Source organism: Carettochelys insculpta, chromosome 25, assembly GCF_033958435.1.
Source record: "Carettochelys insculpta isolate YL-2023 chromosome 25, ASM3395843v1, whole genome shotgun sequence".
NCBI lineage: Eukaryota > Metazoa > Chordata > Testudines > Carettochelyidae > Carettochelys > Carettochelys insculpta.
This window is the reverse complement of record NC_134161.1, coordinates 11,949,515-11,965,174: the sequence shown is the minus strand read 5'-3', so window position 1 is coordinate 11,965,174 and position 15,660 is coordinate 11,949,515. Positions and strand designations below refer to the sequence as shown.

The window sequence follows — 15,660 nt, the reverse complement described above, 5'->3', positions numbered from 1 at the left end:
ATGGGGCTGGAGAATAAGACATCTGAGCCAGGAGGAGCCTGGGTTTAGAGTCCTTTGCTGACTACAAAAGTTGGTGAAAATCAACCCCAAATCATTCCTTTCTTGCTGTTGTCCAGATGAGCCATTTCCCTATGCAGATGGACCACGGAGCTGAAAGCCACCGGGGGTCCCAGGACAAGATGTGAGAGGGGCATGTCTCTGTGCCCCAGAGTGTGCAGGGCCAAATGCAGAAGGGGCAGGGCCTAGGGCTCAGAGCAGCGCTGCCACGGCACTTCAAAAGGGCCTGAAGATACGGCTCCAAATAGGAGTGGCAACTGGAGGTCTGGGCCCCTTTGAAATGCCAGGCCTTAGGGTAGCTACCTCCTTTGCCCTCCTCCTGTTGGCCCACAGATAGGGCTTTTCTAGTCACCCTGCCCTGAGCACCGGCTCCATCAGCTCACGGCGGTTCTGGGCCACTCATCAGTGCAGCTCCCCACATAGCCACACGTGATGGCATCTGCAGGGTGTTGTCATGAATGGCGTAATTGTGGTGCGAACCACTTGCAGCCTGTAACCACCTTGTCTGCTGAGATGGGCTCCCTGGGATACCGGGAAGCTGGGTGGGTGGCTCAGATTTGTGTTAGGACCACGAGGGACCGAGAACAATCTCCACACTCATCTTCCTCATTCTTCCAGTGCTAAAATGGAAAGGAACAGCCCCTGTTGACCTGCCACACTCCAGCAGTGGTCTAGACTGTACCCAGGACTTAGAATATACAAGTGCAAGTGTCTCCACTGGGCTTATCTGAGAGATCTTGCTGCTGTTTCTGAGACCCACCACACATGCTCCATTTAGACTTTGTTAAACCAGACACTCGATGTACGTAACTTACACTAACTGCACAGCAGGGTTCCCTCTGATTTTTTTTCCATCCATGTGTAGAATAATTTGGTTATGTGCACTGAGGCATGTGCATATGAGCACCACCAATAGACACATGCTGTCGGCTGTGGGTGGGTAAGCCTTGCATAGGGGTTTTTAAAATCTCTTAGGCCAGGATCCTGAAAGATATCCTCCCTTTGAGCACTGGGGTCTTGCCACCAACTGATGTGGTTCTTTAGGTCAATTAATCAAGATTCCCTCTGTAAGATCCAGATGTTGTGAGTTCAGAGGGCCTGTTGAGAGGCATCGTTCCATAGGTCTATGTGTTCACAGAAAGGAGTTATGTAGGTCTCAAGCGGTTCATGTATAATGCCATTAAAACCAACGGTGTTTTTCTTCCAGCCAAAGAGCAGGGAAACACATGAGTACCTGACACACAAATTCATCTTGTTTCAACCTCCTTCCTGGGAAACGCACTGGGTAAAGGCTAGTTTACCTATGGATCTACTTAGGAATTGTGGCTATTCAATAACTCCATCTCTAATATTGATAAGGTAGCTTGAGTGAGTTGAGATGTCCAGGACGGGGTATGGGGAGGGGGTGTTGATCTGATCAGATATGAGAGGATGGGAGCAACAAAGATATTTTGGCCCTCTAGACGTGTGACCTTCATACCATGCAGGGATCGGACAGGTCTGCGGGAGTTTAGTCTTGCATGGCTCAATAATAACAACGCGTGTTTGTTAGTGAACAGTGTGAAGATATTTGTCCCTGCCTCCCCCGCAGGCTTCTTGTGGGGCCCTGAGCAAGTCACATATTCACTCTGCGCTTCAGGTTCCCAACTTTAAAATGAGACTGATGATATTCCTTTCTCCCATCCTGGGTGTGTGTAAATTGAGGCTTTGGGAAGCCAGGAGTGTGTCTTTCTTTATGTAAGTACTGGGCCTAGCACACTGGGGCCTCAGCCATGGCTTACTTTGGTACTATAAGTACAGGAAAAAATCAAAGGCAGAGCTGTTACTCTTCCTAAGTACAGCTCTGAGCCCTAGTTCTGGTAAGGATGGGTTAGAGGGTTCCAGAGGTTGAGGTGAACCTCACCCCGGCTGCATTTGGGAGGTGGGGTATTAACAAGACATCCCCTCCAAGCACGTGTCATGCAGCACATTAATCGGGTCTCCTCCTGGCTGAGGGAAACTGGGAGATGTAGGACTGGGAAGCTTCGTGGGAAAGAGCTACAAGGAGAAAGCAAAGTGTGAAACCAAAAGCATTCATCCTCCTTGCTGGCGGGTTCAGGGCTTTTCATCTTCCTGGAGGATGAGGCCCTGCTTCCCGAGCTGGAAGGTAAAGGGGATTAAGGATCCTGAGAGATGAAATCACCTCCTCTGTGCTTCATTACTTCTACTTCTTTTCTGAGGTTGTTTCCTGGCACAGAGGGAATGCATTGCCCCCTCCCTCCCTGGCACATCCAGGAGAGAGTGGCTTCGAAGAGAAGCTCAGGCCAGCAAGGAGGATGCGTGTCCAGGCTTGGAATGTTGCTGGAAGGACAGAGGGCTGGGAAAGTTTCCAGCCTCTGTGCCTATTTACACCTCCCATCCCTGCTGCAACCAAAGGGGTGGCTGTTTATTTTGTTCACTCCAATCCTTATTGTCTGCTTTGTGGGGTAAGCAGGTTATCTCGTGGACAGGCTTGACTTGTAGAGAGGGGTCGCAGGAAGAGGGCATGGGACTGGATGGGGAGGAGAAGGAGATTTCAGGGTCATTCAGCCATCCTGAGCTGCACTGGGTGGGAGCTCAGCCTTCTCCAGTGGCACCTTCCCTCTCAGAAGGAATGCAGCAGAACTATAGGTCTGTAGGGAAGGGCGTTGGTTCTGAGAGGGAAGGTGCCACCTGGAGAAGCCTGAGCTCCCACCCAGTACAGCTCAGGACAACTGAATGACACTGTAATTTCCTGATATTTTCAAGTCTGGACATTCCCACCCCAAGGACATAGTGGAGCCGCGGCACCCTGGGAGAGCTTTGGGTGGTATTAAGACTCAGCCAGAAGCAACCCAGCGGTGGCACCACAATCCATCCATTCCCTCCCTGATCATCAGGGCCCAGCCATTTCCTGAGCATCAAGACTGCCTGACCCATCACTATCTCACATGGGATGGGGGGAAGGATGAGAACCCCTTCCCATAGTTCTTTCACAGGAATCCCATGTGGAAAGCAGGTGGACTGGGGTCTCAGAAATATTCCCGCGGTATCTGAAACTTGAGGGCATGTTCCCAGGCACTGTTTGTATTCTGCCTTTTTGAGTTTTAAAAGTAAAGAAATGAAACATAAATGACGTGAGCAAGCCAGACCCTTGAGTCTGCCCAGCCTGGGGAGAGAGGACCATGTCTATGTGACAAGATGAGATTGTGACCAGGCTCTGCGAAGGGCGAACTCATGAATTCTCTGTGGCCTCATGCATTGCCTGAGCCCTGTCTCTTCTCACAAGCCATTAAAAGTCCATTTGGATGGGGGGAATGCTTGGATGACACACCGCCTGGTTCCAATGCTGGCCAGAAATCTCCAAGCTGGTGTGCTTCACAAAGGTGGAAGGGGAAGGAGAGGATTTTTTTTATTTAAACTGTTCATCGGTCCATGTTGCAAACTTCTGTAGAAGGCGACAGGCAGTTAATCATCTGCATTCCCATCTCCAGCTTCATCTCAGAAATAACCCTCTGAGCCTCTAAACTCAAAACATCAGGCATTGCTTCATTTGTATGGAAATGGGCCTCCTAGTATTTGCTTGAACTTTTCTATTACTGTATGTTTAAACGTGCCTATAGAAGTAGGCCCAGGCCAAGACCCTGCATTCAAGCAAGCTCCAACAGTCACTCTAAACTCTGTAGCTCTGGCGCTGCTCTATAATGAACTACTACTGAAAAAAGGGAGAGAGATAGTAGATTTGTCTCCGTCGGTGAAATTCTGAGGACTTTGCTCGGGCCTTATACATTCTGAACTGCCACTGAGTTCAACGGGAGTTTGATTAAACAAGAGCAGAATACAGCCATCAGAATTTGCTCATAGCAAAGCTGTGGCAGGAGGTAGAAATAGTAAAAATTTGTGCATGACAATGACTACTTTCAGCCAAAGGTCTCCAAAAATGGCCTGCTGGTCAGGTCACCAGTCTAGCACTGGGGCTGTAGGTTCAAATCCCTGCTCTGCCACAGACCCATTTAGCCTCTCTGTTTGCCATCTGTGAAACTGAGGTAATAGACCTCAAGGTGCTCAGGAGACAGGAGCCACATCCAGGCTCTAACACAAACAAAGCCCTGTGAAAGTAGTCTGGTGGAGCTCTGTGAAGTAAATAAATTCTCATGGGTAGGAAATGGTTGCAGTGGGGTGAGATGATTTTTTCCAAGCATTGCACACTTGGTCACTGGGAGCATCAAGAACAGACATTCCCAGGCCTGTAGCACTTTAGGAGATTATGTACACGCATCAGCGCTTCTGGGTCTTTCATTCCATTCACTATCGATGGAGGTTCCCATTATTCACATTCACGCGAAAGTGAATTCCGCTCGTATTGGTACCTCTGTGTATGGAATCATAGGACACTACGGGTGGGTCTACGCTTGCCCACTTCTTCAAATGTGGAATGGTAATCAGGCTGCTGGGAGATTACTAATGAAGTGCTGTGATGAATATGCAGCATTTCATTAGGCTAATTCTCCCCTGTGGCATCCTCAAAGTGTCAGACTTCGAAGTGTCGGCATGAGTGTAGCCATAGGCACTTCAAAGTGCCTTTACTCCTCAAAATTTTAAGGGGTAAAGGCACTTCAAAGTGCCCACAGCTATACACGTGTTGGCACTTTGAAGTTTGACACTTCGAAGTTGCCGCGGGGGAGAATTAGCCTAATGAAGTGTGGCATTTTCATTGCAGTGCCTCATTAATAATCTACCAGCAGCCTGTTACCATTCTCCCTCTAAGAAGGGGGCAAGTGTAGACAAGCCCTAGAATTGGAACGGGCCTCAAGAAGTCATCAAGTGCAGTCCCCTGCTTACATGGGAGGACCAAGCACTGTCTAGACCATCCCTGATAGATGTCTGTCTAACCTGCTCATCAATATCTCTTGTGATGGAGATTCCACAGTCTCCCTGGGCAATTTATTCCAGTATTTAAGTACCCTGACACTTAGGGAATTTTTCCTAATGTCCAACTTAAACCTCTCTTGCTGCAGTTTAAGCCCATTGATTCTTGTCTTGTCTTTAGAGGCCAGGGAGAACAATTTTCCTCCCTTCTCCCTGTAACCTCATACTTGTAAACTACCATCATGTCCTCTGTAAGTCTTCTCTTTTCTAAATTAACAACCCCAGTTCATTCAGTCTTCCCTCATAGCTCACGTTCTCTAGACCTTTAATCGTTCTTGTTGTTCTTCTCTGGATCTTCTCCAGTTTCTCTACATCTTTCTTGAAATGTGGTGCCCAGAACTGGACACAATACTCCAACTGAGGCCTAATCAGCGCTGAGTAGAGTGGAAGAATGACTTCTTGCACCTTGCTCACAACGCTCCTGTTAATGCATCCCAGAATCAGGTTTGCTTTATTTGCTACAGCATCACACTGTTAACTCGTATTTAGCTTGTGGTCTAGTATGACCGCTAGATCCCCTTCTGCAGTACTCCTTCCTAGATGGTTGCTTCTCATTCTGTGTGTGTGAAACTGATTGTTCCTTCCAAAGTGGAGTATTTTGCATTTGTCCTTATTAGATTGCTTCCTGTTTATCTCAGACCAGTTCTCCACTTTGTCCAGATCATTTTGAATTCTGACCCTATCCTCCAAAGCAGCTGCAACACTTCCCAGCTTGGTATCAACTGCAAACTTAATAAGTGTACTCACTAAGTCAATATCTAAATTGCTGATAAAGATATTGAACAGAACCAGTCTCAAAACAGACCCTGCAGAACCCCATGAGCCCCACTCCAGAATGGGTCCATTCACACATAACTTTGCCAGAGACCTCATTTGTCCCTCATATATCTAAGCAGTGGTACACTATGGTAAGTCAAGGTCAGAGTAAAGTAGTTGGGGGCAAAGAAAGAGGGGGACGGGGCACTGAGGTAAACAAGAGGGTGGTGGCAGAGAAATGCATGAATGTTAATGGTGACTTTACTTGTCTTCTGTGTTACTTTTATTATTCTTGATTGCTTGGACTGTGGGAGCAGCCCTGCCCCCATCCTAGCACTGGTGAAGGAAAAGGTCCTCAGAGGAAGTGCAGTGTCACAAAAACTTGGTGACAGACCACATACTAGGACTGTGTTCATCCTTGGAGTCACTCCATTGATGGCATCTGGTCCGTTCACTGAGGTTTCCCTGTATCACATATGTGATATCTGCTGCTCCCTTGGCTGGTAATTTGCAAATTAATTTGCATCACCACTTAACGGACAAAGTAATGAAATTGACTCGAGTGACTGTAAACATGGCATCTTAGGCTGGGAGACCAGGAAATAGTTTCTCTTTCCTACTTGCAGGAATTACGAGCATCTTGCATCCTTTGCTGGCTGCATGGAGATCTCTGGGGAAGATGAACAATGAAGTTGTGCTGGGGGATTAAAAAGAATGGAAGTTTCCAAAAAAGTTTGATTTAATATTTGGACAGAAGTTCAAGGTTCTTACTAGGCTAGCTTGTATGCACTTGGTAAAAGGCAGCTTCAGAGTGAAGGAAGGGGCCCAGAGAGCTGTGTGGGAAAGGAGTGAGAGGAGTCCAAGCTGGGTGACTCTAAAATAATTGAGAATCCATTCTGGAAATCCTCTTGAATTTGATCTGAGGCTCAGGTAGAATTTTAGATGGTGCAAGCAGCCCTGAGCACAGCAGGCAAAGTGCTGACGTTCTCCTCCTGGGAGACGGGAGCTACTGGGTCTCTGAAACTGCTGCTTGCAGCAAAGCTAAAAAAAGCAAAGGACAGAAAGAAAAGAGGATGTGGAGAGCAAAGCCAGTGGAGGTGACATGCTAATGAATCACTTTCTTCTTTCCCTCAGGTGCTCTGTGGATAACAGAGTCACTCGGGTGGCCTGGCTGAATCGCAGCAGCATCCTCTATGCTGGCAATGACAAGTGGTGTTTGGACCCCAGAGTGGTGCTCCTGTCCAACACCAAAACCCAGTACAGCATCCAGATCCAGGATGTGGACGTGTATGATGAGGGCCCCTACACCTGCTCCGTGCAGACAGACAATCACCCCAAAACATCCCGGGTGCATCTCATCGTGCAAGGTAAGACCTGGAGGAGAAAGCTTTCTTCAGCTGCCACAAGCTCAATGCCCTGCTTCATTGGTTTCTCTTCTGGCTCCTTTTCCCATCTGCTCCTTGTACCTCTTCTTCCCAATTACCCCTCTGTGCCCATTTCCCTTGTTCCCATGGCTCCACTCTCATCTCCCTCTAGCAGCTCTGGCTTATGATGATAACTGTTTGGCTGTGTGCGTACGCTCCCCATGTATATTGTATTGGCTCTGCCCAGGTGGCTAATATAGCAAACTTCAAGAGACCCCCTACTCCCCAATTACCGCAAAATCAGAGAAGGATTGAAGACACCCAGCTTGGTTTATTGTCAAACAAAGTCCAGTAATAGTTGTCAGCAGACTCTACTGAACCACTGCGCATGTGTACCCGCCGGCAAAGGACGTGGCTCAGTCAGTAACATGGGTCACTGCCCCCTTGGATGAATAAGGAAAGCCCCTCTGAGATATATTTTTATACACAGGTACAAACAAATTACACGTCACTACTGATGTACCAGAGTGCCAGCCTCTGACCTTACCTAGTTACCACCCATTACCTTGTACATGGAGGTTTGATCACTGTCTATCACATTGTCAGTTTAGACCCTGTCCTGAACCTAGGTTGGTATGTTCCTGTTACCTGAGGGGTGTGTGTTGGTAATGTGATGTTTCTTAATGAGGAATTCTGTTATGACCCCTCTGGAATGAAGACCAGAACTTTAACGGGGCTCAAAAAAGAGCTAGATATATTCACGGGGTTAGGTCCATCAATGCACATTAGCCAGGATGGGTAGGAATGGTGTCTCTCGCCTCTCTTTGTCAGAGGCTGCAAATTGGTAACAGGGGAGGGATCATTTGATGCTTACCTGTTCTGTTCACTCCCTCTGGGGCATCTTCTATTGGCCACAGTTGGAAGACAGGATACTGGGTTAGGTGGACCTTTGGTCTGCCCTGATATGGCTGTTCTTATGAATGTATTTATGGCCTGTGCTCAGTACCTCTTAGGTATAACTGTTTCTGTAATATCAGCCCTGTTCTTGCCAACTTCTGTGAGCAGGGGCCTACCTCTTGCTCACAGCATCACTTTGCTTTATAGTAGCAGGTTTGTGCCATATGATGGCAAACTCCTTCACAAAACCCACAGAGACATGGACCACCTTCTCATCATTCTCCAGCAGTTCCTCACTTCGCTTTTACAGGTCAAATATTTGCTCCACTGCACCACTTTTGGGTCTCTATCTGGCCTGTTCTTCATCCAGAAAGTTCTCTATTTTGGGCACAGTTCTCATTAGAATGCAAAGGGTTGGACTGAGCCCCAGTGCCCCTGTAGGAGGCCAGGGGCCTTGCCACACCCAATCCCAGCGAGAGGAGCAGAAGAGAGGTCCTCCCAGCACGACAGAATGACTGTGTCTATGGCAACCAGTCAGGACCCAGCAGGTCAATATAAAAGAAGCTGCTGGGCTACGGCCAGTCAGTTCCTCACAGGAGCTCAGCCCAGGCAGGTCGCTATATAGTCTGGGAGATCAGCAGCACTTTGGACAGTTCTGGATGTGAGCTGAACCTAGAACTGGGCAAGGCCCAGGCCCAGTGGCCAAAGACTGGCCAGAAGCCTAACGCAAGGATCGTCAGCACTGTGGACAGGGCTAGTTAGAGCCTATCTCCAGAGCCTTGGAAATGATCAGGCAAGCCACAGAGGAGTGCTCACAAGCCAGTGGTCCCTGTTACAGAGGCACAGAAGTATTTAGTTAGGGTGTGTCAATGGTGATGTGAAGTAATTTCAACACACAGCAGAATGCCTCTTTGTATTAATAAGAACTACCAGGGACTGCCTCCAAGTCTTGAGGCATCTGCCAGCCTCCCAGAACATATTGACAAACTTAAGGGATGCTTGGATGAGTACGCTCAGCCACTTTTAATTAGTTCTGCTTCCATGTTACCTGCTCCAGGGCTTTATTGCTTTTTCAGGAACTGCGCTGCATCCTCAGCTTCGTTGACACGGGAGGTGGTTCACTCGCATAAGTCAAACTTCCTGTATAGATTGCATCTTCCTTCTTCACTTCCAACTTAGAGTTTGTTTCATTCATGTTCTCAACAATACCGACACCAAGTGTCGATGAAATAGTATTTTTCCTACTGGGGAAACCTTTTGAATGAGTCTTAATGGTTGCATAGACCTTCCTCGTGGCATTTGCTACAAAGGAATTCTGTATATTGATGCACTCTTGTTCAGGTTAGTCTTCTTTTGTCATTTCAATCAGTGGACCTCTTGCTTGTGTTACACAGGAATATTGCTGTCTTGCAGTTTCATTGGTCTTCTTTTATTGATGCCACAACTCAATAATCTTCTGTATGATCCAAGGTTTCTTCTTAAGGACCCATTTCCCCAGGAGTGCCTCTGTGATCTCTGTAATAAAGCTGGAAATGTTGTGTTGTGGATGATTTATGCTACCTGTGCACAAGCTAACTTGTAGGGGGGTTTTTTTTCAGTCATCTTCTTAAATTCCACTTGCACTTGATGGACTCTTATTTAGTCAGCACTGCAGTGGACTCTGAAGTACATGCCGGTCATGTCTTCGTTCACCATTTGATCTATATGTTGGTTATTATGATTAGATCCTGTGTCGGCCATCTTGTAGGACTGATTTTCCATCCCACTGAACATCTTCACTTCCAGGCCATGATGAGGGTAAAAATTTAATCATCTCCAAGGCCATCTCCTTGAGGGCTTGTGATTGAACTAAGTTTTCACTAAGATTGAGTCATTTCTAGCCACACCAGACATGAGTTACAGTTCTCTGCTATTTGTTTTGGTGTAGCCAAACTTCTCAACAAAGCTGTATCCTTCTGGGTAACTCTTGGGACTGATGTGAGCATTCCATGTATCATGTGTCATGAACTTATCTCTGGGGTGAACTGCTGCTAACTCCTTCTCAGTGTCACATAGAATTTCTCAACCTCTTCCTCTCCCTGAAAGGACCACTGGGCAAATCAGGGTGGGACGGAGCTCCAGCTCCATGCCCTTGGAAAGTGGGAAGGTGCAGGGGAACTAACCTCCCTCAGGCAGCCCTCAGTGTCTCATGGATCATAGAATCATAGAATCCCAAGGCTGGAAGGGACCTCAGGAGGTCATTGAGTCCAGCCCCCTGCCCAAAGCAGGATCAACCCCAATTAAATCATCCCAGCCAGGGCTTATTCAAGCCAGGACTTAAAAACCTCTAGGAATGGAGATTCCCCCATCTCTCTAGGTAACACATTCCAGTGTTTCGCCACTCTCCAAGTGAAATACTAGGTACTGGGCTCTGGCAGTGATTTAAAAGGCCAGCTGCTACTGCAGCAGTGTCAGCTGGGAGCCTTGGACCATTTTGAATTGCCAGTCTCTTTTGCCCCTCACTGTTAGTGGGCCTGTCATCATCATCATTGCAGCTTAGCGCTGGAAAACACTTAAGTGAAACACTTGCTGCAGCAAGGGAGGTTTAGGTTGGACATTAGGCAAAACTTACCAACTGTCCAGGTGGTTAAACACTGGAGTAAATGGCCTATGAAGGTTGTGGGATCTCCATCGCTGGAGATATTTAAGTGCAGATTAGATAAACATCTATCAGGGATGGTCTAGACAGTGCTTGGCTCTGTCATGAGGATAGGGGCCTGGTCTCTTACAGTGCTAGTGTGCGACGATTGTGTGTTATAAGCTCACAAGCTGATGGTCATCGACCTGCTGGTGGCTGGTTTGTATGCCATCAGTTGTCCAGTGCCATGCGTGCCCGCCATTCAGGCCATATGTGCATGTACGTGCATATTCTTCCGAAAGTGTGTACTCACCAGTGTTTCCATCTGTGTCTCTTCTGAAGACAACTGTGTGGTTGCGTGCATTGAGCAGGAAGGAGTGTGCACGGTTTGATGTGTGTGGAACACTGCAGTCTTTGTGGAGGGCAGTCTGGGTGAGGATTAATGGGAAACTTCTAATCCTTTTCTAGCAGTCTTTTCTCTGGGAGCTGGATGGGAGCCCTTTTAGCATGACACACCAGCCTGAGTATTGGAATCTCATCTCGGGCTTATTTTCAAATGCTGATGGGTGTATTGATTTGGAGACAAGCTGGGTTAAAAAGGCATTGGTCCTGTACACAGAGTTGTGTTGTGCTAATCCGCTGTCGATATGCTGGGGCTGAGCATTATCGACAGTCTAATGAATAGAAGACCAGAAAAATCCCAGGGTTTGCTGTCCCCCTCCCCTACTCCTTCCTTTTAAAGCAATCGAGCAAACTAAATAGAGACAGACTTTTCCCAACTTTTCGTCACACAGCTAATGAAGGGGATGCATTACCACCCCAAAGGCTTGCTGTTTGTCTTGTCATCTCGTATTACCTGCCTGTGTTTCTTAAGCTGATCACCTGAACATTGTAGGGTTGCTCCAAAGTGACACAGCACAATTATATTGGATCTGGCTTTCATCTGCCAGGTTTCCTGATGTAACTTTCTCCATCTCCTTAGGCTGGTAGACTTGCTGTGCTGCTATTGCATTGGATATCAAAGTCAAATCCTGTCTCCTTTCTCTAGAATATCTCTCCAAAGCATAAGAGGATCTTCAAATGGTTCACCAATAAGGGGCCCCATTTTGCAAGGTGCTGAGCACCCTCAGCACCCACTGAAGTTGGTGGAGTTTGAAATATTTGGTATTCATGCCATACGTTGTCTCTAGGGATTGCTTAGCTCATTGCCAAAAGGCAGCTATTGCTGGGGTGGAAGGCAGCAACAGTTTAACAGCACAAGCAAAGTTACATAGCTGTGGAGGACAGGAAATAAAGAGGAATATTGTGTTCAGTTAAAAGTGCAACCCACTACATCTGCAAGAGATGCAGCAAGGACTGTCACTCTCGTGTGGGTCTTTATAGTCACAATAGACACTGTAAATGAAGTCCTCAATTGAAACTTTAAAGGGCGCGATCCATAGTCTATGCAGACTGAAGGATGCCTACTACTACTAAGCAACGGGGGCAGGCTGTGGTGACCCAGAGTAGAATTCAGCCAGGGTGCTGGGGATAGATCATCTGTGCCTAACAAAATGTGTCCTATAATCAGTGCTCAGCAACCTTTATCACTTCATGGGACATTGCAGCACTCGTTACAATTTCATGGCACACCCAATATATATATCCCAATCCTCTCCCACTTCCCAAGATCCGGGCATCCCAGCGCCTGAAATCTAGTCCAACCCCCTCCCATCGCTCAGAACCAGGCACCCCCGGCTTCCCATGCTCTTTCTTGATGCCAGCAAGTCACCAGAGCCACCACCACACATTTCTCCCACCAAGCAGTGGGGCATGTTCACAGGACAGTAGACAGCACTCCCAGAGCATTGCTCTGAGGCACACTGAGCATTGCTTTGTGGCATACCTGTGTGCCATGGCACACCTGTGTGCAGCGCACTGATGTATTAATAGAACCCAGCATAACCTGCCTCTTAAAAACGGTGGAGCTCTGTGGTCCAGTGTCTGACTCACTGTCAATGCTGAGTTCATCTGTGGGATACAAAGCCAATTGCCCTGATGTCCTGCCAGACAGCTCACTCCTAAGCCAGCTTTCTTAGTAACCTACAGTGAAAAGGAGGATCCATTTCCCCAGTCAGGAAACAAACCCAGACCCAGCGTGTGACACCTTCTGGGTGGCCGGTGACTGCACATCGGGAAAGAGCAAATAGCTACTTTTGCAAGAGGGGAGTGAAGGGTCCCGAAGGAGAAGTGGGCTGGTACGTTTGGGCCCTGTTTTCTAGTCTTCTGCCTTAATGGACTGTTGGCATTTCTGCTTCTGGTGAAGGTCAGAGCCTGGAAGCCCCAGCGCTCCTGTGCCAGTGGAACAGAGCATCCTTGGAAACGGTTGTCTGGGCAGCCTCAGTCTCCCAGCAGGAGGCCATTTGAGAGTGGGGGAAAAGGTTTCAGTTGATGAGGAAAACATCTGAACCACTTTGTCCATCCCTCCCACAGCTGTGAGCCAGGTGACTCTCTGGGGACGAAGTCCTGAAATTCCCCTTCTCCCTGCTGTGGCTCAACTCCAGCTCTTCACCTTTCATCCTCAAAACTTCTTCAGGCTCTAGCAGGCTCGGTGCATGACATGTTTCCAGATTGGTGGGGCACTGGCACAAGAGACTGCATCTCCTGGGCCTCTGGCAATGTTTCAGGAAATTGGGATCAGGTGGCTAAGAGGAACTCTGCGTGAGGAATGACTAGAGTGTATGCCACCAAAATGTCATACACCCTGGAATCCTGGACTAGCCTAATTTGCAACATCCAAGGCTGCAGCTCTAGCTCTGTGGGACACAGCCCAAAAGAACCTTGTGGGGCTGTCCAATTTCTGGGTGAGGGACTTCACACACAACCCGCTAGACTCTGGAATGAAGCTGCTTTAGTTCATCCTCACATTCCCCCATCCAGGTGTAATTAATGAGCAAATGTTTCCAAGCTCTGCCTGCTCCTTTTGGTCCCTTTGGTGAATGCCGCTGTCTAACTCAGTCTGGGGACCCCAAACAAACCTGCCTCTGGCCCTGATCCTGCTTCACCTCCCCCTCACCTTGATCCCTGTAGGGAGCTACTTAAGTCTTGAAAACACGACCCTTCTGGGGTTACCAGGCATACGAGCATGGGGAGGAAGGAGGTTGGCACTGGGAAAGCTCTATTTTTATTAGTTACACACTGTCTCCTCTGCCTGCAAAAGGCTCCTGCAGCCTTGCAGGATGCATTAAAAAAAAGTGGGCTCTATCTCCAGGCTGAAAATGGACAGGGTGAGGGTAGCACCCCAGGTCTGGGGTTGCATTTGCATGATAGAAAACAGGGGAATTTTGCATTCCAGACAAACCAGCCTGGGAGATATTAGCCCCTTTCCATCTCTTTCTCAGATTCACGGTGGTATCTGAGTCTTTCCATTGTCACGAGAGCAACTGATCACTCCCTCCCACTTTGTTTGGTGTAAATGAGTTTCCCGCTCCTTCCTGGGTGGTGGTAATCTCCAAGCCCTGCTGCTGTTTCATAGTCAGTTTCCTGCTTGCTGAAGTGGTGGGTCTGTGGAGCTCAAGTGGAAGCAGGAGGTGCTGATATTTGGCCCCGTTATAGGAAAGCCAGCGAGGGTGCTTGGACCAGCATATGGCCCCAGTGTGGTCCTGTGAGCGTCTCTGTGAGGTGTGCATGGTGTAGATAATGGGACCACTGTGCTCCTGGCACATTCCCACCACCTTTTATTTCCTTTGTGCGTCTGTTTTGATTCAGACACAGAACTCTGCCCAATTAATTTTCCATTGGTGGTGTGAGCTCCTTTTCTTCACATGGGAACAGGAATTGTTTGTAAGGCCTTGCTCCCCTCTCACTTGCACTGGTGTAAATCAGGGCTAACCTGTTTCAGCCCATGTGGCAAGGGTTGCGTAAAGAGTGTAAGTGAGGAAAGAGTCAGGGCCCTCCATATCTGGCCACACAGGCCCTGGGCCTTTGGTTTACTTACAGGGGAACTGAAAAGAACCAAATGCATAATCTGTGCCTGGCTTCCTGCCTGAGCCAGAGCAGAACCTGAAGTCCTAGCACCTCGCCGACAGCCACCACGTACAGCACAGTCAGCCCCAGCCGCTGGCAAGGAAAGATGCCCTGCAGGACCCCACTGTTGGGCTCTCAGGACCAGCTGAGGCAGAGGTGTAAAGAATTGCAAAGCCACAGGCCCTGAGGCAGGGCATTTGGCAGGCCCCACTTGCTGGATCTCACAACAGGTGGCTTTAGCTGCTGAAGGACCTGTGGGGTAAGAAGCTGCTAGCAGTGATCTAGTAGTGTGACGTCAGCACAGTGAAGGCAGTGAAGCAATCATACAGGGGTACTGACTTGGGAACACCCACACAGCTGCTGGGCAGGGGCAGGGAAGGGCTTTTCAAAGTCTGTGGCTATACCTGGCTCCTCACTGTGGTATCTAAGTGCTTAGATTGAGCTATTGTGAATGTACTTGTGAGACTCCCCCTCACTTCTCCATGCAGTATCCCAGCCACTGTGAGCACCAGCTTTCTCCAGAGTCACCTCTAGCCATGTCTAACCTAACTCCTTTGTGGCCTTGTGCCCGTGGCTGACTACAGCCTCCATTTTGCCATACCCTGGTAATGCTGCTCCTGTTCAGGCACCTTTGTGGCACGCAGGCGCAAGGGAAGAATTGCCAAGCATGGAACAACAAACCTGTGCAATCAGCTACCTGAGAACATGGCAGAAGTTCAGTGTGCTAATGGTACAGGAGATATGTGCATTTGTTGCTGCAGAATGTAAGGAGGGGAAGGAGGGGAATGGTGTTAGGAGGGGCCAAAATAAAACCTATCTATCCCAGAAAGGTCATTGTGGCTAAGGTGCAACTTAGGGCCCATGGACTCAGAGGGTGTGCACTTCATTTGTAATAGGAGTATTTATAGATACAGTAGTGCCTAGAGGCTGTAATCAAGATCAGGGCTCCATTGTTCTAGGGGCTGTACAAACATGTTGGAGGAGGCATCCTAAGAGCTCTTGCAAACTAAGCAGAGAGGCCAAAAGAGAGTGTGGGGC

General features: G+C 48.3%; 1 protein-coding gene across 6 annotated transcripts in view; it reads left to right on the top strand.

Annotated features, from left to right (window-relative positions):
• LOC142001463 (neurotrimin) overlaps window positions 1–15,660 on the top strand; it is a 709,680-nt gene that overhangs the window by 553,084 nt on the left and 140,936 nt on the right. For all 6 annotated transcript variants that reach the window (XM_074976709.1, XM_074976711.1, XM_074976712.1 and 3 more), the window contains one exon: window positions 6,874–7,106. In XM_074976709.1, the coding sequence (XP_074832810.1) occupies window positions 6,874–7,106 (233 nt within the window). The remainder of the gene's footprint in view (window positions 1–6,873; window positions 7,107–15,660) is intronic.